The sequence below is a fragment of the Nyctereutes procyonoides genome, unplaced genomic scaffold (assembly GCF_905146905.1).
Source record: "Nyctereutes procyonoides isolate TBG_1078 unplaced genomic scaffold, NYPRO_anot_genome, whole genome shotgun sequence".
Classification (NCBI taxonomy): domain Eukaryota; kingdom Metazoa; phylum Chordata; class Mammalia; order Carnivora; family Canidae; genus Nyctereutes; species Nyctereutes procyonoides.
The window spans coordinates 31,936,375-31,962,302 of record NW_026575132.1 but is presented as its reverse complement, the minus strand read 5'-3'; the positions used below and the strand labels follow the sequence as shown (position 1 = coordinate 31,962,302).

At 38.6% G+C, this 25,928-nt stretch overlaps 1 protein-coding gene across 1 annotated transcript in view; it reads right to left on the bottom strand.

The window, feature by feature from the left end:
- WDFY4 (WDFY family member 4) overlaps window positions 1-25,928 on the bottom strand; it is a 284,669-nt gene that overhangs the window by 206,440 nt on the left and 52,301 nt on the right. Inside the window, exon 13 of the mRNA XM_055345541.1 lies at window positions 13,155-13,248. Coding sequence (XP_055201516.1) covers window positions 13,155-13,248 — 94 coding nt within the window. The remainder of the gene's footprint in view (window positions 1-13,154; window positions 13,249-25,928) is intronic.

Here is a 25,928-nt window from a genome sequence, read left to right as displayed (position 1 = left end):
CCATCTGCTTCCTTCACTCCCCTTCCCCTGAGTCCCACCCTTGATGGAGCTGATGTACCTGTACCCGTCTTCGGCTCTACTTCCCAGGAACCTGAGCTGAGGCCTAGCATACTTTTCATGTTGCACATCTTTGCCCTTGTTTTTGGGTTCAAGGAAAGAGATCTGACAACATGAACCATATCTTGGTTAGTCCACCAGTGTAAAGCCATGAGTAACCACAAAAGCACTAATTTGAATAATCTCATTCTAATGATGACTGGCTTCTAGTCCCATCGAATTGCAGACCATCTGATGATATGTACACACCCCCATGAAAGTTTTCTTGGGGTCCTTCACTGCTTCCCCTTCTTCCCTTTCCCCTTCAAAAGAGTTATTAACCACCTCTTCAATGTCAGGCTCTGGGTAAATTTCTAGGCATTTCAAGAATAACAAGACAGTGTCCCTGCTCTCAAGGGAATCACAGGCTACAGGTGAAGGGACAATCCCAGCACAGTGAGAAACGGGCATGGCAAGGGCAGAGCCTGGCTTTGACCCCAGACTCCATGGTCAGGATCACTTCACTTCCCATCTCCTCCTCACACGTGCTGTGATTTGGGAAAACCCCCCAACACAGTGGTCAAGGGCATGTTTGTATCACTAAGGAACAGAAATTAGTAAGATGGCATTCGTCCACAGGCCGCAAACAACACTTAGTATTATATATGTTTCAAGGATTAAAAGGTAGTGGGATATATATTTACACTGTTATCATCAGTTTTTAGATTAAAAAAAAAACTGAATGAGTTACACATCTTACCTTTCGCCCTCACTTCCTCCTTCCAGGAGCACATCTCCTAGAGCTCCTGTCTCAAATTGACAGCATTTAGTGAAATTTCCATCTTTACAATATCTTCAGTAACACTTCTAACTTTCTCTTGCCTTGTGCCATATAAGGACACAGTAAGAAGAAGGCTGTCAGTGGAGAAGTGGGCCCTGACCCGACACCGAATCTGCCAGTACCATACTCTTGGACTTCTAGCCTCCAGAACTATGAGAAATAAGTTTCCATTGTTTATAACCCGGTCTATGGTATTTTGTTATAGCAGCCTGAATGGCCTGAGACAGTTCCTTCCCTGTCACTGCGGTATTGGCACAGCTAGTATAAATTGGTAAAGGCAATGTAGAGCCTAGTGGGGACCAGAGACAAAAGGCAGAAATGCCAAAACTCATTTGCACCAAACAATTCCATCGCTTTCACTTTGAGTTCTTCCACATGAAAATCTACCCAACCTACTTGACTCCCTTCCCCAGATCTTTCTTCTGCTGCTCTTAGCATCCCTCCCTGCATCCCAGAGCCTGCACCTCTGCCTTTCCTCTCACCTACTCCTCTCAGAACAAAAAAAAGAGCCTCTGCTCACTTGCCTTGAATTTTCCCTCTTCCAGAACCTGGATTCTTTGGTAATTGCAGTCTTAATTTGGGGTGAAAGTTGGGGAGACAGTCTGTATGATGCAAAATGCAAAAATAACATCACAATGTATTATTAATAAGAATTAAAAACAAATGTCTAGGGCAGCCCCGGTGGCTCAGCGGTTTAGCGCCGCCTTCAGTCCAGGGTGTGATCCTGGAGACCTGGGATCGAGTCCCACGTCGGGCTCCCTACTTGGAGCCTGCTGCTCTCTCTGCCTGTGTCTCTGACTCTCTCTGTGTCTCTCATGAATAAATAAATACAATCTTAAAAAATAAAAAATAAAAAGAAATGTCTAGAATCTCCAGTTTTATTACCAGCATTTCACTTATTGCTTTGAGGACTTTTGGCTTTCTTTTTTTGTTGTTCCCCCCCTTTTTTTTTCTTTTTTATCCACCAGAGAAAAGTTACTTAAAATCTAAATATGAAAAAAAAAGAAGAAAGAAAGAGAAAGAAAGAAAGAAAGAAAGAAAGAAAGAAAGAAAGAAAGAAAAAAAAAAAAAAGCAAAAGTTTTCAAAAGGGAGAAATGCTGATCTTGTCTAATGATGCCACAAGTTTACTCCAAAATTGCTCAATACCCCCATAATGGAGGAGGGAAAATTGATCGTCCTCATTATCACTGCAGCTCTGTCAATACCAATATTGCCTTGTTTTGAATAAAATGTGCTGGTTTTTTCAATGTTGGTTCCAGTAAAATGGGGTTTTAGTGAAAATATGAGCAGTAGCAGGAAACCAGTCTGGTTTCTCCCCCTACAAATGGATTGATTTTCCTAACGCACATTACTTCCAGCGCAGGCTAGGGGATGGTGGTTCAATTAGGACTCCATGGTGAGCACGTGGGGTCATCAGGCTGGCCGGCAGGCTGGACCCACAAGGCAAATTAGCACAGAGCGACTTGCGGGGCAGCCTTCAGGAATTTTTTTTTTTACTTTTTCCACTTAACAGTCTAACCTTCAAGTCTATCTTTGTCCAGCTGTAGATGTAGATGTTTGTTGTTCTTTAGCGCGTGTTCTCTCTCTCTCTCTTTCTCTCTCGCTCTCGCTCCCTCCCTCTCCCTCAATTTCTTTTCTAGTCCAGATTAATGTAGTCCCAGGGTCCAGTGAGGGCTGGGTCCTGGTGGAGTGGGTCCCTCCAAGGAGGCATGGGCTTTGAACACATAAGTCTATGATGTGTCCTGACATCGATGTAAAAACCATCAGATGACCCTGTCTATTTCCCCCAGACACTTAGAAAGAACCAGGGAGTTCTATTGAGCTACTCAAATTTGGATTAGTTGCTTATTCCAATTTGGTTGAAATATTCTTTGATGATTTTGGAAAAGAGATGGTACAACTCAAATGATCTCAGCTCTTCAGAAATATCACAGCTAAATAGGGCCCACAGATGGGTTTCATTTGATAAGTTGTTATGATTATCTTTGCCTACTTATCTTTTAAAGATTTTGTTTATTTATTCATGAGAGACATAGAGAGAGGCAGAGACAAAGGCAGAGGGAGAAGCAGGCTCACTGCAGGGAGCCCGAAGTGGGACTCGATCTCAGGGCCCAGGGATCATGACCTGAGCTGAAGGCAGATGCTCAACCACTAAGCCTCCCAGGATTACCCTATCTTTGCTTACTTTGAATTAGTTCTTTCTATATATGGGGTAAACTTTCTCTTTTGCCACAGTCCCCATCAGCCTGATAGACTCATTTGTGGTGTCCACATGCCTTGTAGGTATAGGAGTTTGTGATCTTGGTTTCTATGTAAGAGGTCTGAGTCCCATCAAATCAGCAGAACCCATACCTGAAGGCATGGCTTCCTTGATGCCCTTGAATAGATTTGCAACTAAGATCGAGATGCATGTGAGTGCCCGCTCCAAACCTGCTTCCTTCACAAATTACATGCATATGATGACTAATGCTGCCTGGTAATGGAAGCCTAGGACCTTGTATTTATAAAGTATTTTTCTCTTTCCAACTTTACTTCATCCTCCCTTTTGGTCCACCCATGCTCCAGACCTAGTAACATTCTCTCCCTTTGCCAAATGTGTCACACCTTTTTTGACTGATTCCTGAAGCTGGGAATGTCCTTTCCAGCCCTATATCCCTTTGTTGAGCTCCTACCTATTATTCAAAGGACAATTCAAATGTTCTCTCATCTAAGAAATATTTTCTGATTTTCCCAAACACCACTGTCCATACTTGAATCATAAATACTACACTCTGACAGCTCTCTTGTTAGATAGATAAGTAGATAGATGATAGATAGATAGATAGATAGATAGATAGATAGATAGATAGATAGATCTCTTCCCACCATCCCCTGTCCCCACTACACTGTGAACTGCTGCCTGAGACAATGACTCTTCACCCTTGTTGCCCTAGCACCTGTCTCTGCCTCAAATGCAATAGTTGCCTCCTAAGAGCAAGCACAGGGGTAGAAGGTATTCTAGAACATAGGAGGTACACCTAACTCAGAGGGCTGTGGGCACTCAGAAAAGTTGATGTATCAACTAAATGTGAGAGGATAATGAAGAGAGAACCAGGCCAACAGGGAAAAATGGTCTTTCTGGGAGTAGGAACAGCACATGCAAAGATGAATTGGTGAAAGTGAGCATAGCCTTTCAAGGAAAGGGGATCACGGGTGGTTGTCAGCCCCCCCAGTACCCAATGCCCTCCTCTGCAGTGAGTCTGTAGTCAGCCCTGAGAACACCACTGGGGAAGCTAGCCTGTAAATATCCATCTAGGAAGCTGCCTGCACAACCGGGAACCTGTAATATCTGTGGAGAGTTTCCATCACCTTGGACACACACACACCTTCACTGCATGAGAGCTGGGTCAGGTGAGCAGTGGAGCTGGGTGGAGAGTTGCATGAGCCCCAACACAACTCTCCAGTAGGAACCCTTCCCACATGCGGCCAGGGCTTCCTTGAGGTCTTCCTTCCCCCAGGAAAAGGAGGTATGAACTTACCCTGAGTGTCTCTGGTGCTATAGCCAAAGTATACTGTTGATATAACTTTTGTTAAGAGATATTTTTAAAGCAGATCTTTTGTTGTTGCTAACAGATAGATATCCACAACTGTCTGGAGAAGATTCCTGGAACAAGACTATAGAGTACACAGTCTCTTGTAGAGATGAGGGATCTACTCACAAGCAAACTGTGGCTCAGGCCCTGGCATATTGTGTCTGAGCTTCCAGGTAGATATTCACCCTTCTTTCTCCTTGCAGGCAGAGGACAACAAAATCTACCCACAGCTAGGTTCTCATGCTGCTTTGACATTAACTGATGAACGAACTTGGGCTAGTTACTTATTTTCTCAAGGCCTCAGTTCTTTGCTTTAAAATGGGGATAATATTCATAAAAAAAATAAAATAAAATAAAATGGGGATAATGGGGGATCCCTGGGTGGCGCAGCAGTTTGGCGCCTGCCTTTGGCCCAGGGTACAATCCTGGAGACCCGGGATCGAGTCCCACGTCGGGCTCCCGGTGCATGGAGCCTGTTTCTCCCTCTGCCTGTGTCTCTGCCTCTCTCTCTCTCTGTGTGTGTGACTGTCATGAATTAAAAAAAAAATGGGGATAATGAAAATATCAACCTCCCTGGTATGCTGTTTGTGGGAGTCCATAAGAAGTTTCTATGAAAGTGCTTTTTCTTACTGGATACAAGTTTTTTTCAGGATATTAGCCCTTCTTAGTTATGATGTTCTCTTCTCATAGCAATAAGATTCCTTCCAACTGAGTGTGTGGTTTGCATGGCCATTGTGCATCAGACAAGCTCAGTATAAGAGCAGGAGCACACACCTACCATGCTTGCGTGCCCCATGGCTAGCGATGGGAGCTACATCACTGCCCACTCACTATTTGAAGGCTCTCTCTTCTAAGTACTTTCATGTACTGGCTCATTTAATCTTCAAACACCATGAGCTAGATGCTATTATTACCTCATTTTATAGATGAGGGAACTGAGGCCCAGAGAGATTATGGCTTGCTGAGTTACACAATGAGTGGAGGGACAGGAATTCAAACCAGAAGGTCAGCTGCATTTTATCACTGAGATCGCTGCCTCCCAGGACTCCAAGTGCTGAAGCTTGCAAAGCACTGGCCAGCCTGGGTTTTTAAGGTAAAGCTAATTGAAACTGCCAACTCTATGGGTTGAGCAGTGGATACCTAACCCATCCTGTCCTAGGTCAGTATCTCAAAATTTATAGGAAAAACTAAGTGTTCATGACTTTGGCTCACACTGGGATCATCTGAATTTAGTAACTGGTACACAGTATTTACCATGCACAAGACCTAAATGGGTTTGACCATTTCTGTAATCTTGAGAGGCCAGGTGGGAGTCTCATATATGTAACTCCACAATGCAGACTAGCTCACTACCTCCGCAGCTGCCCATCTAGTCTGGGCAAGTTCGTCCTTATACTGAGCCCAAATCATTGCTGCTTAACTAACTGGCCTTTGTGTGTACTCTTCTACCACCAGTCAACTAACAAGTATTTGCCCAGCTCTTATTTCCCCAATATCATTTCTCTCTAAGCTACTTACTCTGAGGTCTGTTAGGTCTGTTCACTATTCTTTCCATGACTAAGGAGGATTTTTCAGATCCCTCACCATCCTGGCTTCTCACCTCTGGACAAACAGAGATGTGGCATGTTAGAGGGTCATGGAGCTACCACCTCCCTTTAGCTGGACACTATACTTCTATAAATATAGTAGGAAGTAGAATTACCCATAGCAGTGTCCTCACCCTACTTCAGACAATTACTGACCATGCACTAAACCCCCTAGGACTCTTTCACATATTCTATTCTGTCTTCCCCACCCTGTGTATACGTGCATTAAGACATGAGCACAGGCCTGATTATCTCTGCTGAATTTTGACCCAACAAGATTCTGATCCATTCCTGAGACTGCCAGGAATGCTTCACATCCCCATTTTGTCAGCCAGTGGGTAACTCCTCCTTCCAGCTTTATGTCATCTGCCATTTGAGTTCATTGAGGTAATGGATCAAATGCAAAACGGGAAAAAGAGAGGACATAGTCCTTTGATTCCAAGTAGACTGTAACATATAGCTCAACATCAATTCTGTTATTAATTTAATAATAGTAAAACACCAGTCAGAAATATACCTAAAATGTATCATCTTCCATTTATTATTTCCAAATTTCTATACAGTATGACCCAGAGTCCTAGGAATACAGACTGCCAAAGCTAGAAGAGGAGGGGGGGGAGTGTGTATAATGGAGCCAGTGTCTGATGAGCAGATACTGTGTGCCAAATACTGTGCTGTCCTTTTCAAACTATACTCTCCACTATTTTTCCCAATAGGAAAAATATTATAAGGGGGCACTGAGACTGGATGATATATCAATTTCCTAAGGTCACATAGCTAATGAGCATCAGAAACTGGTACTCAACCCAGGTCTTACTCCAAATCCCATGATTTTAACACAGTGTCATGCATTCATTATAAAGAAGGGAACTGATCTCATAAGGGTCCTAAATTGATAATGTATAAAAGTGTTTTACTTGGTGGGCATAGTTTGGCTTCCCTTCTATTTTACTGCCCCTTATTTAAGTGAAAGTGCCTTTGGACAGGGCAAGTACTCTTCCCTATAGGACAGGCCTCGCCACTCTCTATTATTTCCACCAACAATTTCCTTTATATTCTTGGCCCCAAGACATTGAGCTTGCAACCTCTGTGATCTAGGCCAAATCTGAGTAGCTGAAACTGAGGTGTGGAGACCAGAAGTTAGCCTACATCAGCCACAGAATGATAGGAAAAGGGACTAGAAGCAAGCTCACCTGATAACTGAGCCAGAGGTCTTCCCATCCAACTTTAACTTCTACTCCATCATTCTACATCCATTGTGTTTTGTTTTTGATCATCTTAGTCATCATGTAAGATTATGATTATTACATATTATTATATGTGATAAATAGAGGTTTATTAACCTCTATTTAAGAGGTTACCCTAAAAAGTAAACTGGATTTTGACCAGGATTGAGATTTTCCCACTTAGGAACAATAGAAATGGGGGTGGGGAGGGGGTTTCAGTATGAAAGAGCCTAGGATACTTAAAATTAAACCTTTTAAAATTCAACATTTAAGTATTCCAAATATTTGGAATTTCTAATGTGTCATAATTTAACAAAATGAGACTCCTACTTAACCTATTTCCTTGTTGGGGGAAATGGCTCTTTCAAATAGCCTGCCCTTATACAATGCTACCCAGGGCTATTAATGCTGTCAATATTTTAGTTATTTGAAACCCATATGATTAGTTCAATGTGTTTGAAATGCAGGCTAATTCCAGAAAATGGCACGCTTTTCCAAATTAAGGCATGAATGAGCTGATAAACAAATATAGCGCTGAGCCTGATCTTTTATCTGTTCCATCAGACCATGCAGGACAGTTCTGTGGTAGTACAATCTGGAACACACCCAACAGTGACTCACAGTGCCAAATGACTGTAGACCATGGTCTCTCTAGTGCCTAGGTCTGATCATGTTGTTGCTTTCCAGTAGCTTCTCATGGCTACCATGTCCATACAGGAAAAGCCACTTGGCAGAGAAGTAGGAGGTCCAGGAGCCTGGCATCACCGACATCTACCACCTAGCAACTGTGTTAACTCTGTCGCTCAACTTGTACAAGTTTCAAGTCTTCATCATCGGAGTGGGAATACTGATACCCACCTTGCAAGGTTATTATAGGGATTAAATGATAAAATGCTTGTAGAGCTTCTGGTAACTAATAGCAGTAGTTCCACCATTTAGCAAGTGTTTCCCATGCTGCAGTGTACTTTCCGCTCTCTGTGCTGAGCATTCACTGCATTGCTTCATTGAATCCTAACAATAATGCCACAAGGAAGATATTATTATCCCCCTACTACAGCAAAGAAGGTAAAGGATCACAGAGGTTAAATTATTTCCTGTGGCTGCATGCCTATTTTGGCAGAGCTGAAATACGATGAAATTCTGCTGTCTTCAGAGCCTGGCCTCTGCCTACATATAGCAGTGTTCACTAAAGATTATACTGCTCATGATGATGATGATGATGATGGATGGTATCTCAATAAAGTTCAATTCTCTTAGCATGGCATTCAAGGCCCTTCATTATGTGGCTTTGACCAGACTTTGCAGCCCCACACATTGCCTTTCTATCCACATGGTCTATCCTAGCCTAGTTAAACTACTAAAAATCCTCATGTGTGCCTCTTTCTGAGGATGAGCTTCTTGTCTTTCCTCCCTCCTCTACCTGATCTGGTATGGGCATGTCTTTTCTTTAAAGTCTGGCTCCAGTGTCCCCCAACTCTCTAAGGTTTTCCCTCCCCTCTGTCACAAGGCTCTGTGGGCAAACTTTTGTTGCCATCAAATATGGTTTTACTGTCTTCTACACTCCTCTCTCTACTACTCTCAACTCAGACTGTGAGTTCCTGTGAAATTTGCCTCTGAATCCCCAGTGGCATCTAGAAGGTGCTTGAGTAAAATTATTCACGGGTGCACATGTATCACATTGGTTGCTCCACTGCAGTGAGTTCTACCTTTGCTAAACTAGATCCAGCTTCCCACCCTCTGAGTTACAGTTGTCATGAGCACAAGCAAATACTCCTCTGCTAGGAACTGAATAAAGACCACAATCCTAATGAAAGCAGAGTGATGCTGGGAACCAGCTAGCCCTCATAGGACTGGTCAAAATTCCTGTTAACAGTCACATTCCTACAGTAAGACGATCGTGGCTGCTGAGCATGCTAGAAAGGGAAAATGTCTTCTTCCCAATGAGTTGTTTCTTTTTGAGGCCAACTCAGCTCCCAGAGAACTGGGTTGGACTCTGTTTTTGCCTCATGCTTAGGACAGCAACATTCACAATTCAACTCCCACTGTCCAATTTTAATACTGGTGATGATACAGCTGGATCATCTTTCCAAGAGTAGCACATGGTGTAACATTTTGGAGAGGGAAAAAGACACCTTTTGGTTGTGAACAAAACAAATTTCATGTGGACATAATTAGAAATAGATCAGACAACCTATGTATGTAGTTATTTAAGTTGTCACTCCTGAAATGACATCTATACCTTGGAAAGTCATCAAGTTCCCATCTATCAGGAAGGAAGAGCACCCATCAGGCAGGAAGGTGGCTAAGAGTATAGTGCTGGGAACCATCAAGCCAACCTACAGGGAGATGAGGGGAACTCACATTCCATCTTCTTAGTAACACTGCCATCTACTGAAACTTCTTGCTCCAAAGAGCGATCCTACAGTCCTTTTCATTCCAGCATTTTCCTGTGTGGTCTCATTTCTCATTTGATTTAGTATTCTATTGATTGTTATGAGGTTTCCCACCTTCCCTTTCAGAAATTAATTACTGTAATTATTCAACTTTTAATAGTGGCTGATTTGGCATCTGCAGGAAATATCTGACAAAATGCATCACTACGTTTCATTTGCATTTTGAGAGACAGTGAGGGAGAATTAGACTTTTCCTAAATTACTTATTGTGACCTGAATAGAGAAAAAGAATCTTACCAAATGGAATTCTCATTTGCATACTTAATGTGTCCGATTATTATCACAAAGGAGTCAAGTTCCACTACATACTCTAATGTGACAACTCACAGAGTTTATCTGAAGCTCAGGTTCAGCTGCACAATTTACATGCACTAGCAGTGGAGAGAGAGGCCACACTCTGCTCTGTATCACTGCAGTGAAGTTTTGCACAACACATTCATCACCAACTGTTTGGCTATTACACCCCTGGCTTGGTTGTTCTCATTCCAAGTACACTACATGGCTGGAAATACAGCTAAGGAAGTCAGGCATCCTTACAATAAGGCTATTGCACCTGGAAAAATGTACAATGCCAAGAATGCATGACCTTACTTACATTCTGCAAAAGCCGCAGAGGTGAGAGAACCATTTGTCAAGGACACCTTGATCTGGGGCCTGGGAATGAGTTCCAGGCCTCCCCTCACCAGCTCCATGACTGTAGGAAGTCACATAGCTTTCTTGAGCCACAAACACCTGCCTTGTGGGAGGATTCTAGTGTACTGGGATGAGCTATTATGAATATTGATGAAACAACATGCCTGGCATAATCCCTAAGTGTGGATTAGTTTCCAAAATGCTCCAGGAAGGTCCTGCCTTGAATACCAAGGTAAAGAAAGTAAAGTCCCAGACTTGAGGCAACTAAATGACTAGAAGACATGTAAAGAACTAGAGGACACTTTATGTAGAGGTTAAATATTTTTATATACCAGTTGATGCTTAAGGCAAGTAGGTGCTGGTCTTCAAAGATGACCCTCAACAATTCCCTCTATCCTATATTCACAGGCAATACCCCTTACATCAGTAGGGGTGGCATATGGCCCTTCTCCCTGAGTCTAGGCTGAACTTGTGACTCACTTTGACCAATATACCAACGCTATGGAAGCAAAGCTAGGTTGTTCAAGGCCTAAGCCTTTGGAAAGCCTGGCAGCTTCCACTTTTGTGTCTTTGGGATCCCTGAGCTTGACCTGTTGGAGAATTCACTTGGAGGGACACAGGTAGAGGCCAGATGGAGAGGGCTACATGGAAGAGAACCCAGGATCCTATTAACTGCTCACACCAAGGCCCCAGACATCTGCCCAGCTGAGGAGCCCCTGTCATTGGAGCCAGCCTTATGAGGTACCAGCTGTATGAGTAAAGAAGACATCTAAAATGGTCCAGCCCATCCAACACCGTGTGGTACAGAGATGAGCTGTCCCTGCTGTGCCTATCCAAATTTTTACCCACAGGAACCATGAGAAAAAATGATATAGTTTATTAACTTGACACAGTAACAGGTAACTAAAGAAGCAATCAAGCCCATTTTATTCCAGCCTCCTGCTTTTCTGTAAATGTTGAAAAAATGTAAATGTATTCCATTTCACTATGAGATGTGTCTCTATTCTTTGGCTTGATAATCACTTCATCGTCACTTTCCAGCAAAGGGACAGGAACCAGAAAAAAAAAAAAAGATTCTAGTTACAATGGCTCAAAGCGATGTGGAACTGGGTCAGTCTATTTTTTCAATCCTGTATGAAATACTACAGAATTTCCTCAGTGAAAACAGTTCCCTTCCCTATACATCTAAGGACTTTGCTCCCCCACTTCACCTCTCTCACTGATTTTGGAGGGCTTGCAATATTTTACTAGGTCATTGTCATTTTCAGGCTGTGATTAATAACACCACTGGTCTTCATTTCTTCTTAGAACATATTACTTCCTTCTGAAAAATTGGAAAAAGCAAAGCTGGACCTGCAACCCCTGCCCCTCCTTTTCCAATAGAAATCACTGCTGTGCAAAGGAAAGACCAGGAGATCTGCCACCAGGTAGGACCACATTTAATACCAGGTCCACCAACTGGAAATTCTTCAAAGTCATTTAAATTATCTGAGTTTCTGTTTCTCCACTGGTTAAAATGGAGACAAGTAATACTCCCAAGAAAACTGCTATGAGGGACAAATTGTGAAAGGGTCTAGCACCAGGCCTGATTGCTCAGTTCAATTCATTTCCTTTTATCTACACTCATCAGCATGTGCATTCTCCAGGTTTTCCTCAACAAGAATTGCCTTACTGTGTTACTCAATCCTTTCACCCTGCAATGGAGCCCTTTGTTTTACCAAGACAGGAACTTGAGGGTTGCCTTTGACTCTCCCACTTCCCACTCCCTGGACCTGTTCCTCTTGGGGTCCTGTGATTCTGTCCCTCCTCTCTCTTCACATCTGCCCAGATACCACCCTATCTGAGCTACCATCGATGTGGTAATGAAGACATGACTTCCTAACTGCTGTCCCCATTTCCAGGCCATTCCCCATGCAACAACCAAAGAGATATTTTTGATACAAAAATCTGATAGAGTCATCTTCTACTCTCTTGAAAGGTTTCTTGCTGCCCTTGTGATAAAACTCCATACTTAAACAGGGCTCCAGCCTTCCTGTGCCTGCCCTATCTGGCACATTTCCCACTCTCCCCCTTTGCTCCTACCCCAGCCGCTCCTTCTTGCCTGGTTAATTGCTACTCATCTTTCAGGGCTCTGCTTAAATGTCACCATCTAGGAGATGGCTGCCCTGACCTCCATCCCTTCCTCTAAATTAGATTTAATTAGGTCTTCCCCACTTCCATTCCCATTATTCTTTCTCAGCTTCCTGTTTTCCCCATTTATTATCACTTGTCACAATTTGTAATTGTATATTCATCTGTGAGATTATTTGTTTAGTCTGACTGCCCAGGCACTATCCCTTGGTCCCCATGATGGATGCAGGATCCATGGACAATGTCCGTCTTTCTAGCCTGGCATGTTCTATGCAGAGCACTAAGCCAAGATCACAGCCAGCACCCACAGGATGGATGACTAGGTGGGGGGCAAAGGACTTCCAGCCCCACCAATGCCCAGTGCAGTCCTTAGCACCCAGGGTTTGCCTCGTGAAGGTTGAACTATTTTAGCTAGTTTTTGTTTGGGTGTTGTTTGTAAGAGGTCACTTCACTAGCAAAAATGACCTGTTTCAAATGGCCTGGGAAGGGAGGGTGGGCAAAACTCAAACATAGGTCACAGACATACTGACTCTCCCCTACAGAAGGTATTTCACAAGGGTGGCTCTGCTAATGCAGGGTACTGAAGACAAAGGCAAAAAAGAGAAAGTCTGACCAGAAGGAGTTTAAATGATCAGTCATGTGAAAAAGACAAATATGTGAGTCCATCAATAAGTACCTGGGGGTGGTCTGCATGGTACAACCATGGCAGCAGTCTCACCATGATGCACAGGATTCCAGGATGCATGATCACAGCATCCCCTTCATCCACCCTGTAGAGAGAGGGGAAGCAGGATATCAGATTTGAGCTTTCTCGTATCTTCTGCTTTTCACAAACCTTTCTGAGTCTTTCTAAGACAAGCCATAATCCTCAGTCTACCAATTATTACCTATGTAACCTTAAACTAATTAATCTGAGCCTAATTTCCCCCAACTGTACGGTGGAATTCACAATACCATACTTCTCTCATAGAGACATAGAATAATACCTTTGTGCCCTGGGACACAGGGGCTGGCTCATAGTTGGTATTCAATGCAAGTTAGTTGCCTGGTCCTCTCCCCTTCCTCCAGACACATAGGAGTTGGAGAGGCTCTTATTTTATGTTAATCACATACTCACAAGGGCTTTTTGATCTCTTCAAGATGGTGTACACACACTCTACTCTGTCCTATCCACTGAATGCAACTCAAAACTCATGCAGAACACATAAGCAGCTCTCTGATGACTCTGAAAAGTAAATTGTAGCAGAGAAGGAAACCAAACCCAAAGCACCATGCAACTGGCGTTGAATTTTCTGGAGTGTCCCTCTCCAGAATTCCTTGGTATGAGCTCATAGGAAATCTGAAAACAAGTATGCACCATGTGCAGACAAAGACAGAGCACCAAGGAAAGGTCTCTGTTCCTGGTCTAAGGAACAGGAAACGAGACGCCTAAAGGTAACAGAGCATCGAGGAGAAGCTCTGAGATTTTCTTTGTTGGGTTCCTTTATTATTTCTCAACCAGCCTCTGGGCAACCTCACAGCAGTAGCAGCAGCCAGGCAGATGTCTGAATATCTGGGGGAAGACAATCATTCTCTCTAACCAGAAGAACTATGGTTCCAAGAGTGTAGGGGAAACCTCCATTGCTCTTGTTTCTCTTTTTCCTTTCCCTGCTTGGCACCAGAAACAGATGCAGTGGCAGGAAGTACATGTCAAAGCAGAGAAACTAAAGCCTCAGCTTCCTAGACAGAGAAGGAGGGAGCCTCTGGAAGCCATAAAGTGTTGGGAAGATGATGAAGAGAGGAGGCTGAAGTCAGACCATGTATCAATCTCTGGGCTCAGTTCTGAGCTGCATGTGTGAATCTGATCTTAAACCACATTTCAAAGGCTTTAAGAAATGATCTTAAGGGTAAAGCATCCCCCAAGACTGGCTACTTCATGGGGAAAATATAGAATAGACCAAAAATCACTGCCAAGTCTGTGAAACCAAACTAATATCAGAAACACGACTCACAGAAGGTGGGTAAAGAACTTGCAGATTGAACCTAACCTGGTCGATTGCCTGCTAAAACAAAATAATCAACATTCTCCAGAAGATGTCAACAAGAGCTAAAGTTCATAACACTCAAAATGGCCAGGACACTATCTGAAATTACTTAGCATAGAACATATCAAGGAAATCTCAATATCTCACACAGAAAAAGATAGTTAACAGATGCCAAGCCTGAGATGACTCAGATGTTGGAAGTATCAGACAAAAACTTTATTTTTTTCAATCAGACAAAAGCTTTAAATCACCTCTTATTAACTACACTCTAAGAAGAGTGAACACTATTGAAATGAATGAAAAACTATAAAATCTCAGTAAAAAAGTGGAAGCAATGAAAAAGAACCAAATGGAAATTTAAGAACTGAAAACACAATAACAAATTTTAAAATCTTACTAAATGAGAACCATAAAAGAATGAGATGAGAGAGAATCCATGAATTTAAGGATAGATCAATAGAAATTGCTCAATCTAAACAACAACAACAACAAAAAATCAACGTAAGAAATCCTCAAAGTCATGTATAATAGTACTAAAAGATCTAACATCCCAATGTAGAAGTTCCAGAAGAAAAGGAGAAAGAGTATAGTGTAAAAAAAAAATGTCCAGGAAGGTTTTAGCCATTATTTCTTTAAATTTGGTGACTACATAACCTTAAAGATTCAAGAAGCTTAGCAAAACCCACACAAAATCAACAAAGTAATCTGAGCCCGGGCACATCATAGTCAAAGTACTAAACTCTAAAGACAATGAAAAAATCTTGAAAGCAGCCAGAGAAAAACAACACGTTACATACAGGAGAAAAACAATTTGAATGACTGTGGATTTTCTTATGAGAAATCAGAAGGTATAGAAACAATCATTTTGAAGTGTTGAAAAGAAATGCACACAATTCCATGTCCAGCAAAAATATTTTTCAGAAATAAGGACAAAATAAATATATTCCCAGATGAAGGAAAACAAAGAGAATTTCTTATCATATAATTTTCTCTAAAAATAATACTGAAAGTTTTTCTGCTGGGAGGGAAACAATAGCAGAAAGAAACCTGGTATTTCAGGAATGAAAAAAAATAAGAGAAATGGTACATAATTGGACAAACATAATGGGAAATTATTTTTTCTTAAGTTCTTAAAATATGTATGACAACTGAAAACAAAATATTACTGGGTGATGGGCACTGCAGAGGGCACTTGAAGGGATGATCACTGGGTGTTATGCTATATGTTGGCAAATTGAACTCCAATAAAATAATAATAATAATAATAAAAGAAAACAAAATGTTATTAGATGTAATATGCATGACAATTACAACAAATGTAGCAGAGATTAAAGGGATCTGCAAAGAATCAAACTTTCTGTATTCCATTTGAGGCAGCAAAATATTAATTCTAAGTAGAAATATTAATTCTAAGTAGAATTCTAAGTATGTACACTGTAATCCTTAGAACAAGCACTAAAGAAATTAGTCAAAAAGAAATAGTAAAAAATTTGGTAGATAAATTCAAACTGAACACTAAAATATATTCAAATAATCCACAAAAAGGTAGAGAAAGAGAAATGGAATAAAAAAGGGGGAAAAAAAGAAAACAAATAATAAAATGATATACCTAAGCCCCAAACACATAAAAAATTACATTAAGTAAAACTGCCTACATATACCAATTAATAGACACATATTGACAGAATGGACAAAAATAAAAAACTAAATATAATATTATAGCTAAGTTAAAAGTATAAAGATAGAATTTAAGCCATGCTAACACTAATCAAAAGAAAGCTGTTATGGCTCTACTAATCTTAAAGAAAGCAGACTTCAGAGCAAGGAAAATACCAGGAATGAAAAAAAAAATTATGTTGCAAAATCATTAAATGAGGCATAGCATCCAAAATGTGTAGGCGCTTCACAAGAGAGCACCAAAATTCATAAAAACTAGTAGAAGTAAAATGAAAAATGGACAAACCCATAATTATAGCTGAAGAATTCAACACTCTTCTCTCAGTAATTGATAGGAAAATAGAAAGAAAATAATCAAAGGTATAGAACTGAACAACACCATCAACCAGCTGATGTGATTGAACATTCTATTCAACAACTTTAGAATACACACTTTTCACATTCTTTGGAAACATTGTCAAAAATAGTCTGTCTAGGTCATAAAATAAACCTTAAAACATAGCAAATAAGTAAAATCATACAAAGTATGTTCTCTGATCATAACAGAATTAAATGAAAAATGAATAATAGAAAGATAACTGAAAAATCTCTATGTATATGGGAATTAAACATCATATTTCTTATTAATTGTGGTAAAATACAAATAACATAAAAATTACTATTTTAATCACTTTCTAGATCAGTAGTATTCAGTACATTCATATTGTAAATAACACATTTCTAAATAGTCTGTGGGTCAAAGAGAAAGTTTAAAGAAAAATTTTAAGGTATTTTTTTTTATTTTTTTAATTTTAAGGTATTTTGAACTCAAATAAAAGGGACATATATCAGAAAAATTTGTGATGCTCCTAAAGCAGGACATAGAGGAAAATGTGTAGGATTAAATGCTTACATTTCAAAAGAAGAAAGCTCTCCAATTAAAAATGTAAGCTTTCACCGTAAGACACTATTTTATACACTTGATCTTAGCCAAAAGGCTGAGAAGAGATGGAACTATTTAAAAATAAACAAATAAATAAGCCCAAAATAAGCAGCAGGAAGAAATAATAAATATTTTTTTAAAAACGGTGAAATTAAAAACTGAAAAACAACAGAGAAAATAAAGTAAAAATGTAGTTCCTTGAAAATACTTTAAAAATTTAAAAACCACTAGCTACACTAACAAAAAAGGGGAAAGACACAAATTATCAATATCAGTAATGAAAGAGAGAATATCCTTACACACCCCACAAACTTTAAAGAAATAATAAGAAAATGCTACAAATAACTCTGTGCACACAATTTGACAACTTAAATGAAATGGACCAATTCATTTGAAGCCACAAGCTACCAAAAGTCAAGTAAGAAGAAATAAGTAATCAGAGTAGTTTATGGCTATTTAAAAAAACTAATTATGCCATTAAAAGCCTTCCCACAAAGAAACTCTAGGCCCTGACTTTTACATTGGTGAATTCTACATTTAAAAGATAAATAACACCAATTCTACACAACTTCTTTCAAAAAAATTAAAAAGAACACTTCACAATGTATTTCATGAGGCCAAAATTGTCCTAGTACCAAAAGCACACAAAGCTACTACAGAAAACTACCTGCCAACATCTCTTCCAAATGTAGGCACAAAAATCCTAAAGAACTATTTAAAATCAAACATAACTATATATAAAATAAATAAGGCACTATGACCAATTGGACTTCTATAAATGCAAGGCTAATTCACTATCAAAAATCAGTCATTGGGGGATCCCTGGGTGGCGCAGCGGTTTAGCGCCTGCCTTTGGCCCGCAGCGCGATCCTGGAGACCCGGGATCGAGTCCCACGTCGGGCTCCCGGTGCATGGAGCCTGTTTCTCCGTCTGCCTGTGTGTCTGCCTCTCTCTCAAATAAATAAAAATTAAAAAAAAAATCAGTCATTGTGACAAATACCATATGATTTCACTCCTGTGTGGAATTTAAGAAACAAAACAGATGAATATGGGGGAAGGGAAGGAAAATAAAATAAGACGAAAACAGAGAGACAAACCATAAGAGACACAACCATAGGAAACAAACTGAGAGTTGCTGGAAGGGAGGGAGTTGGGGGGATGGGGTAACTGGGTGATGTGCATTAAGGAGGGCATGTGATGTAATGAGCACTGGGTGTTATATGCAACTGATGATCAATAAATTCTACCTCTGAAACTAACAATACACTATATGTTAACTAACTTGAATTTAAATAAAAAAAGAAGAAATTCATCAATGTAATCCATCATACTAATAAACTTAAAAAAAACATCATCGATCATACATAGTAAAAAACATTTGAAAAATTCAACATTTGTTCTTGATAAAAATTATCAGTAAACTAGAAATAGAAGGAATCATCCATAACCTGACAATAGGAACCTAAAAAAAAAAAAAAAGGAAAGAAACCCCATAGCTGATGTAATATTTGATGGCAAAAGACTGAAGACTTTCTCCCCACAACTAAGAATAAAGCAAAAATGTCTACTCTTACCTCTCCTATTTAATACCACGTTGGAACAACAGATTGGAAAGGAAAAGTAAAACCTCACTATTCGAAGACAACCTCTCTGTAGACCTCTCTACATTGAAAATTCCAAACAATCCATTAAAAAAAAATTCCTAGAACTAATAAGTGAATTTAGCAAGGTCTCAGGATGTACAATTACATGTAAAAATTAATCATATCTTTATATACTAGAAGTAAAAATTGGAAAACAACTTTTAAAATAATGCTTGAAAAACAAGCACTTAGGTATATTTTTTCAAATGTGCAAGTTCTGTACACTAATGACCACAAAACTTGATTTTTTTTAAAAAAGGAAAGACAATATAAAAAAATATATATGATATTTGTAGGTTAGAAGATCTAATAGTCTCAATTCTCCCAAATTCACCTCTAGATTTAATGCAATTCCAATCAAGATCCCAGCACTTTTTGTAGATGTAGGCAAGCTCATTGTTATATTTAATATATATATATATATATATATATATATATATATATATATATATACTAGACCAACCAGAGACAAAGGAACTAAAATAATCAAAGCAATTTTGAAAAGGGAGAATACATTTGGAGGACTCACATTAGCTCGTCTTATGATTTACTACAAAGCTACAGGATCATACAGAATTAGTGAAGGGCTAGACACACAAATCAATGGAACAGAATAGAGTCCAGAAAAAGACCCACACAAACATAGCCAATTGATTTTTCACAAAGGTAAAAGATAATTCAATGGAAAAGGATAATGTCAAAAGACAAATGGCATAGGAGGAATTAGATATCCAAATGCAAAAATAAATAAATAAATCTTGACTTAAACTTCACACCCTGCAGTAAAAGAAATTCAAAATGAATCACAGACCTATAAAACTTTTTAAAGAAAACACAGAAGAAAATCTTTGTAACCCTGAGCTAGGCTAGGCAGAGTCCTTAGACATGATACCAGAAGCCCAATAAAAGAAAACATTAATAAATTGTACTGCATCAAAATTAAAGATTTTCATTCTGTGAAAATCACTTTAAAGGTGAAAAGACAAGCTACAGATGGAAAAAAATCCTTGTATCTAGACGGTGGAGCACTACTCAGCTCAGCAATAAAATGCATGAACAGCTCATACAACAAATTGGTTAGCTTTCAAAGGCCTTATGCTGAATGGAAAAAACTAGCCTCAAAAGATTACATATTGTATACCTGCATTTATGTGTTATTCTGGAAAAGACAAAACTATAAACGTACATCCGTGGTTGCCAAAGCTTAGTGGTAAAGAAAGGATTTCACAATCAAGGGGCAACATTCAGGAACTATGAGGTGATGGGACTATTCTGTATCTTGATTGTGGTGGTGGTCACATGGCTCTAAATTAAATGAATGACAACACATAGAACCTTACAGCAAAAAAAAGGGGGGGGGACTTTTACTGCATATAAATTCAAAAACTAATAATAAAAATAAAAACAAACACACAAAAATCCCACAAATCTAATCCCAAGTTACAAACACCTGATTTTCAAACATCATGCCCATAGCGCTATTCTTACAACCCATGGTCAGATTGTGCTTAGCATCACCAGCCTTAAAAGGATGGCTAAGATGCCAGGAGTAAAAGCACTGATGTTGATTTATTCAACTTAACTGAACAAATATTTGCTGACCTATTTAACAAGCATTTTGGATAGATCTACAATTTAAATGAACTGAAACCCATATCTAGGATGTGAGAGGAGGAGTATAGACAAACATAATAAATATGTATATTACTTGTATATAATACATACTACATTATTATAATATAGTATAATATTAATATAATATTACCCTGAATAAGTAAATTATATATTATGTAAGTGCCATTGCAAGAAAAAATTAAAGCAGAGAAAGAATGAAGAATGCTAGGGTGGAGGAGGAAAGAATTTGCAATTTTAATTTGGATGGCAGTTGACCTCCTTGATAAGGTGACATTTGGGTAGACTTGAAAGAGGGTGGTAGATATCCAAGGGAAAAGCATTTCAAGCAAAGGGAACAGTCAGTGCAAAAGGCCCTATGGTGGGAGTATGTCCAGCATATTCAGGGAACAGCAAGGAAGCCTATATTACTGCCTAGATACCGAAGCTACACAAAGAGGGAAAAAAATAAGACTACAGACAATATTCCTAATGAATATACATACAAAAGTCCTCAACAACATAGTAGTAAGCCAAATCCAGCATATTTAAAGAATCTTACATTATGATCAAGTGGGGTTTATCCCAGGAATACAAGAGTATGAGTGATTCAACATAAGAAAATCAGTCAATGTAATACACCATATTAGCAGACAAAGGAAAAAAAAACAAAGGATTGCCTAAACTGATGCAGAAAAAAGTATCTGACAATATCTAATACTCAGAAAGCAATACTCTCTCATGATAGAAATACTCAGAAAACTAGGAATTGATAGGAACTTCCTCAACATGACAAAGGACATTTACGAAAAGACCATAGCTAACATACTCAGTGATAAAATATGGTCCTCAAATTCATACAGAATTGCAAGGCATTCTAAGTAACCAAAATAATATTTAAAAAGAAGAACAAAATTGGACTACTCATACTTCCTGAGTTCAAAGCTTACTACAACACTACAGTAATCAAAACAGTATGGTACTGGCTTGAGGACAGACACATCAAAGGGTAATAGTCCAATGAAATAGAATGAGAGTCCTCAACGAGGATGCTAAGACCACTCAGTAGGGAAAGGATAGACTCACCAATACATGGTGCTGAGAGAAGTACATAGCCACATGCAAAAGAATGAAGTTGAACCTGGCCCCACACCATGTAATAAATCAATGACCTAAACATAAGAGCCAAAACCATAAAACTTATAGAGGGAAACATAGAGGTAAACCTTCATGACTTAGGATTTGGCAATGATTTCTACATATGACACCAAAAGCCTGAGCAACAAAAGAAAAAATAGATAAAATAGATTTCATCAAAATGAAAAGCTTTTATGCATAATTACTAAGACTGTGAAAGAACAACTAACAGAATAGGAGAAAATATTTGCAAATCATATATCTGGTAAGTGTCTATTATCCATAACATACAAAGAAATTATACAGCTAAGCAACAAAAAGAGAAACAATCCAATTTAAAAATGAGCAAAGGACTTGAATAGATATTTCTCCAAAGAGAATATCCAAATGGCCAACAAGCACATGAAGATACTCAACATCATTAGCCATTAGAGAAAGGTAAATCAAAACCACAGTGAGATTTCACTTCCCACTCATTAGGATGTCTATAACTTTTTTAATGGAAAATAAGTATTAGTAAGCATCTGGAGAAATTGGAACTCTCTTATATTTCCAGTAAAAATAAAATTTGTTCAGCTACCATGGAAGATTGTTTGGTGGTTCCTCAAAAAATTAAACATAGAACTATCATCTGATACAGCAATTCTACTCTTACATATTTACAGAAAAAAACCTGCAAATATTCAAATAAATATACTTACACACATGTTCACAGAAGCAGTATTTACAATAGCCAAAAGGTGGAAACAAGCCAAATGTCCATCAGCAGATGAATGTATAAACAAATCATGGAGTATACATACAATGAGATGATTGCTCACTCACACATAACAAAGAAATTAACTACTCATATATATGATACATTGGGAATAAACTTTGAAAACGTTATGCTAAGTGAAAGAAGCCAGTAGACCAAATATATATATATATATATATATATATATATATATATATATATATATATATATATATAGCTTCTGTGAACAATGTTACTTTTATTTTTTTACTTTTATTTTTTATTTTTTTACAATGTTACTTTTAAGTAATAACATAGTTGTTACATGAATTAAACCAACTCATGCTTGTGGAGAGCTGAGCATACCAACTGGCATCCTAGTACTTGGTGGACAGCAGCTGTGATCATGTCGACTAGCACCATTATCATCTCAGCCCTCACCACACAACAGCCCTCAAAGTGGATACTTTCATTACCACTGCCTTCAAATCAGGAAATCGAAGCTCAGAGAGATAAAGCAACAGGCCCAAGGAACATGGTCACTAAGACATAGAGCATTCAGCCTGAGTCCAAGGCCCACAGCCTCTGCTCCTCCTCCCTGGAGAGCAAAGCCCACTTTGCACAAACAGGACTGAGCCAAGTCACTTGTCCAGGAAGAGGCCAGGTGTTCTTGGTGAGCAAGGATGAACATTGTGTCCCCCATGCCCAGGCCACCATCCTGCCTTTACCCCTCAGATTCTCCCATGAGAGGCTAGGATTTCACTTCTCTAACCATTAGGAAAGGCCAGGGGTGATGTTTTCTTTTAATGAGGAAAAAATTGCTCTATTTATGAAATCTGATTCTTACACATTTAAAAATGACTCATCATGAAACCAAGATGACATCTGACACAGGATTCATCTGTAAAGAATTCGGGCTAATGCCGTCTATAGGTTAAAGAACAATTTTAAACTGTAAGCTATTGTGTCAGAACATTTGGAAAATCATCACCATTATTGTGAGAGTTTCCAGGAGAAGCAGGAACAACATGCACACACACACACACACACACACACACACACACACAGGTTTTGGAAAAAGACCTGGAATCAGAATCTGGTTCTATTGCTTACTTACTAAATGTGTGACTTTGACCGTGTTACTTATCTTTTCTTAGCCTTGGTTTCTTTAGTAGTAAAGTTCTAGGACTGGGAAAGCATTAAATGAATATAAGTATTTAGTGCTTAGCTCCCAGAGACATTCCAAAAAAAAATGACTATTGTTTCTCATCACTCAGTACCACTTTCTGATATCTTTTGCTACTGACAAGTATATTCCCTGCCCTCCACAAGCTGGTAAAATAAGATCAATGCTGAGATTCCAAGGTGTTCTGCATGCTATCCAGGTGGCCAGGGTACAGGCCTCCTCAAGGACACCTTTCCCCAGAATAGAGTGATCAGGGAGCCTCAGAAAGGGAATTCTCCCCAAGACAAAGCAAGAAGAGAGGGGCCTGAAATCTGGTCAAGGCCTGGCTTGCAAAGTGCAGCTGTGGAATCACTGCAGTGAGAAATGCCACAACCTTGAGAAGGAAGAACGAAGTAGGAGGCATCATGCTCCCTGATTTTCAATGATATTGCAGAAAGTAATCAAAATAGTATGGCATTGGCAAAAGATACAATGGAACAGAATAGAGAGATCAGATCAGCCCACATATATATGATCAATTAATTTACAACAAAGAATTAAGACTACACAGTAAGGAAAGGACAGTCTTTTTATTTAATGGTGTTGAGAAAAACCTAGACAATCACATGCAAAAGGATGAAACTGGACCACTGTCTTACACTGTACACAAAAATTAACCAAAAATGCATTAAAGACTTGATGTGAAAATAAGACCTGAAATCACAAAGCTCCCAGAAGAAAGCACAGGAGGTGAATTCCTTGACATAGGTCTGGGCAATGATTTTACAGATTTGACGCAAAAAGCAAAAGCAAAAATGGACCAGTAGAACTACATCAAATTAAAAAGCTTCTACAGCAAAGGAAACCATCAGTGAAATGAAAAGGCAACCTATAGAATGGGAGAAAATATTTGTAAATTGCATTTATGATAATACTCAAAATAAATAAAGAGCTCATACAACTCAAAACCAAAAAAATACAATCAAAAATGGGCAGAACATCTGAAGAGACATCTTTCCAAAGAAGGTGATGAAAAAGTGCTCTATAGCACTAATCATTAAGAAAATGCAAACCAAAACCACAATGAGATACCACCTCAACACCTGGTAGAATGGCTATCATTAAAAAGACAAGAAATAACAAGTGTTGTTGAGGAACACTGTTGGTGGAAATGTAAATTGGTGCAGCCATTATGGAAAACAATATGCAGGTTCCCCAAAAAAATTAAAAATAGAGCTACCATATTATCCAGTAATTCTACTTCTGGGTATTTATCTGAGGAAAATGAAAACACCAACTTGAAAAGATACATGCACCCCTATGTTTATCGCAGCATTATTTACAATAGCCAAGATACAAAAAAAACCTAAGTGGCCGTCAATGAATGGATGGATAAAGATGTGGTATATACACACAATGGAATATTATTCAGCCATAGAAAGAAGGAAATCTTGCCATTTGTGACAACATGGATGGACCTGAAGGGCATTATGCTAAGTAAAATAATTCAGAGAAAGACAAATACCATATGATCTGACTTACATGTGGAATCTAAAAAAAGAACTCATAGATACAGAGAATAGATTGGTGGTTGCCAGAAGCAGGGGATAGGGTAGTTGGCCAAAAAAGTGAAGGGAGTCAAAGAAGTATAAATTTCCAATTTTAAAATAAATAAGCCATGAAAACATAAGGTACAGCATGGTGACTATAGTTAATAATACTATACTGCATATCTGAAAGTTGCAAAGAGAATAAATCTTAAAAGCTCTTACTACAAGAAAAGAAATTGGAACTAGTATGGTGATGGGTTTTATTAACTAGGATTTTAGCGGTCACCATTTTACAATATAACAAATATTGAATCACTAAGTTTTATACCTGAAAGCAATATAATGCTATACCTCAATGAAAAAATACGTGAATAAATACCTTAGGGGAAAGAATAACTAAAATTAGATTTAGATCAGATTGCTCAATGCCCAAAATTAATATTGGACAACAGTAATATATACATTAGAAATATAAGTATACATTTAGGAGTTATATTGTTTACATATTATATATGTAGCATATCTATTGAAAAGAGGATAAGCAGTGATAGCAAACAGTAAACAGGTAAACATTATGAAGATGACTTTAAACTACTTTAGGGTACCACTGAAAGACTAATAGAGAGTATAAGATCCAAATTATTCGATAGGAAAAATTAAATTAAAAAATTAAAATTCTAATAATTCAAAAGAAGACAAGGAAAAAATCAAAAGAAAAAGTAGGACAAGTAGAAAATACAAAACAGTAAAGTAGAAACCATCCCAAACATATTAAAAATTATAAAAATGTAAACAAAGTACTTGCTTCAGTAACCAATAAATACCACACTGGGTTAAATGACAAAATAAAGCAAAACAAACTATCTCTTTACTGTTTACAAAAAAAAAAAAAAAAAAACCCACTTAAAACATTAGGACACTAAAAGCTGGAAACAAAGGAATTTCTTTAAAAATTCCAGGCATGTACTAACCAAAGAAAGCGGTG